Raw genomic sequence first — 2871 nt, 5'->3', positions numbered from 1 at the left:
AGACTGCAGCTTAGAAAAGGTGGATTATGTAAATGAAATAAATTTGAGTTTAATAAATAACTCATTGCTCTGAAAAATATAGGATAAATAAGTTCTGGAGGATGAGAAAGGAAGAAGATTATATAGTGTTCAAAAATCTGTAATTGTTATCAATTATGGAGAAAGAAGCAGAAGGGAAGAGATTATTTATACTAGATTAAGAACTGGACATACCTACTTGAATGAGTTTTTTGTTTGTACTAGGAAAGAGAAATAATGATATATGTGAGGATTGTGAAAGGGTAGAAAAGGTTGATCATGTTTTGATGGATAGCATTAAATATGTAAATGAAAGAGAGGTTGAGGAAAAAGGGAGATTTTGACTTTGACAGATTTATTTGTCATTTTGTTTCCACAAGTGTAAAACAAAAAGAAATTTCCTTTGGAACAGCTCTCTGGACAATTTCATTTTTTTTAAAGTGCCGCCTTGAAAAATAGTAAGATATATATATAAAAACAGTAATATAAACATATGAATCTGTTGGACCTGCATCCAATGCTTCGAAGCCTCTTCCCAGAGGAAGAGAGAAAGGACTATGAAAGGAATTTTAGTGACAGATGGAGATAGGGAGGAAATGTGGATATTAATAAAGTTGTTTTTATTTTTACAAAAACACAAACATAAAAAAATAGAGATGGAACTATAGAGCTACACACTCATGTACAGTAGGTGGCGGTATGCACCTATAAATTGTTTGCAATCCGCCAATCTAACAAAGAAGAAGAAGTCGCCCTCCCTTCCTGCAGGCGGCGCTAGTGCATAAAGACGTGCTTTATGAAGCCAGAGGAAGTTTAGTGACAGGAGCATGGAGACTGCTAACCGCTGAGCGGTTCTTGACCTTTCATTCTTATATATTTGCCTTGGTTTCAGTAAGTTCATTTCTACACATTTTATACTTATATGGAATCCGTATTTTATATCAACGTCTTTCTCATAATGTTTTTTTTTTTAATAGCGCGGTCTCGATGTTTAAGCTAGTATAGATCCTCCTCCCTCCTACAGTCGATTATGCGACACATTTTCATAAATAAGGTCATATAGAACCAGTAATGTTTATAAAGATGTTCTGGTTATTTGGGAAAACAGAAAAAAAAACATCGATTTTCTAAAAATCATATTCTTTCTGTTCTTACGTCCTTCATGTTTAGATAGTTTGTTTACACAGAATATGGAGGATTTTATTCAGTTGTGGGGATTTAACAACATTTTCTGTGTCAGATGAAGGACAACTACAGTTCAACAAGCTCCTCATTTAAGGAGTTTTAGCTGTTTTTACATTAATGGTGTTTTTTAACTGACACTTGTTTTACGTCAATTTATTATATGTTTTGAATTGTGTAAATAAAGTGTTGGTAAAAGTAATGTTTGTTAATATTTTTCTTTTTCTCTCTCAGGATTCAGTGACAGAGAGTAGAATGTCAGCTAAAAAGGCTTCAGTCCATGCTAAATGGATCATCGGTAAAGTAATTGGGACCAAGATGGAGAAAACTGCCAAAGTGAGAGTAACTAGACTGGTGCTAGACCCCTACCTGCTAAAGGTAAAACTATAAATAGTAGTTTGAGCTGAAACCTGTGCAAAAAACAAAACAGATGGAGTCAAAAAGATAATCTTTGGTTTCGCAGTGAGGAAATTCAAGACTATCTGCAAACAACAAGGGAATGAGTTTTACAACAGAAGAAAAAATACTGTTATTTAAAATTGCACATGTAGATCAAATGTTATGTGCATTTAGGGAAATTTTAAAGTGTACAAAATCTGCATGTATAAATGCATAAAACAAAAAGGTTTAACAAAAAAAATGGAAATCTATAAGTAGCAGCCTATATGTAAACATCATATTTAGTTTGTTGGAGGCAGCGACCTTAACAGCTGCTATGAGGAAAGATCTGCGTCTTTCAACTGGAGGAGCTCTTCAGCTCTGTAACGTCATAGATGGGTTGAGGACGTTGGTATTTTCCAGTGTCCCTCTGATCACATCCCTGAGCAGAACTGGCCTCACTGATGAGCTTGTTTAATGTAAGTCATCAGCAACCCAAAAGAAGCTTTCAGCTTAAGATTTTCACATAAAAGAATCATGGTGTTTATTTATTGTTTGCCTCAAGACTGTATTGTTACATACTTTTAAAAAATGCTGCATAATGATCTTACATTTTCATTCATTACAATTTTGAGGCAACCATCAGTTAACTATATAGAAAATAAAAACGCTTGTTTACTTACCCTGTATTTTGCATTTGTCCACTTTGTATGGATCAATATTAATTACAGCTGCCTTTACTTTGTATCCTTTTAATGAATGAAAGTTAATGCCACTCTTAGTCCTTTACCTATGTACCGCATTCTATAAGTATCCTACATCTCATATTTTTGAAGTCCCTTGCTACCTGTCTGGTCTTTTGGGAGCAATCTGTTCCTCTTAGTGTCGATGAGCAGCTGTGCCAACAAACTACAGCATAGAGGATGACTGATGCCACCAGAGTCGGACTCTTGTAAAAAAAAAAAAAAAACAACATTGAAGGAAACATTAATGGAGTCAGTATTATTACCTTTAGCTGTTGTTTTTATATAGTTATTTATATTTCCATTAGCATTTATTAAATGTTAAGAGCACATTTTGTTTTTCTTTTAAACAATAAACTTAATCTGCATCCTATAAAATTTGACAGAAGCGTTTTATTTCAGAGCAGTACTAATCAGGCTTTTTCTGATGCCTCCCCAATTGTAGTTGTTGTTTTGTTCTTTTTAGATCTGACTTGAAATTGTAATTCTGACCTTAAATGCTTTTCAAATAAATAAACTGAAAAAGGTTATCAAAATTCATGATGTTTGC

At 33.6% G+C, this 2871-nt stretch overlaps 1 protein-coding gene across 1 annotated transcript in view; it reads left to right on the top strand.

Moving 5' to 3' along the window:
• The first annotated feature begins 768 nt into the window (after positions 1 to 768).
• mrps17 (mitochondrial ribosomal protein S17) overlaps positions 769 to 2871 on the top strand; it is a 2831-nt gene continuing 728 nt past the window's right edge. Inside the window, exons 1-2 of the mRNA XM_038301345.1 lie at positions 769 to 909; positions 1435 to 1578. Of these exons, the coding sequence (XP_038157273.1) occupies positions 1456 to 1578 (123 nt within the window). The 5' untranslated portion in view covers positions 769 to 909; positions 1435 to 1455. The remainder of the gene's footprint in view (positions 910 to 1434; positions 1579 to 2871) is intronic.

Source organism: Cyprinodon tularosa, unplaced genomic scaffold (assembly GCF_016077235.1).
Source record: "Cyprinodon tularosa strain WSP-4 unplaced genomic scaffold, ASM1607723v1 ctg466, whole genome shotgun sequence".
In the NCBI taxonomy this organism is placed as follows: Eukaryota; Metazoa; Chordata; class Actinopteri; order Cyprinodontiformes; family Cyprinodontidae; genus Cyprinodon; species Cyprinodon tularosa.
Note: the sequence above shows the minus strand (reverse complement) of the source record. Positions and strands in the feature narration are given on the sequence as shown.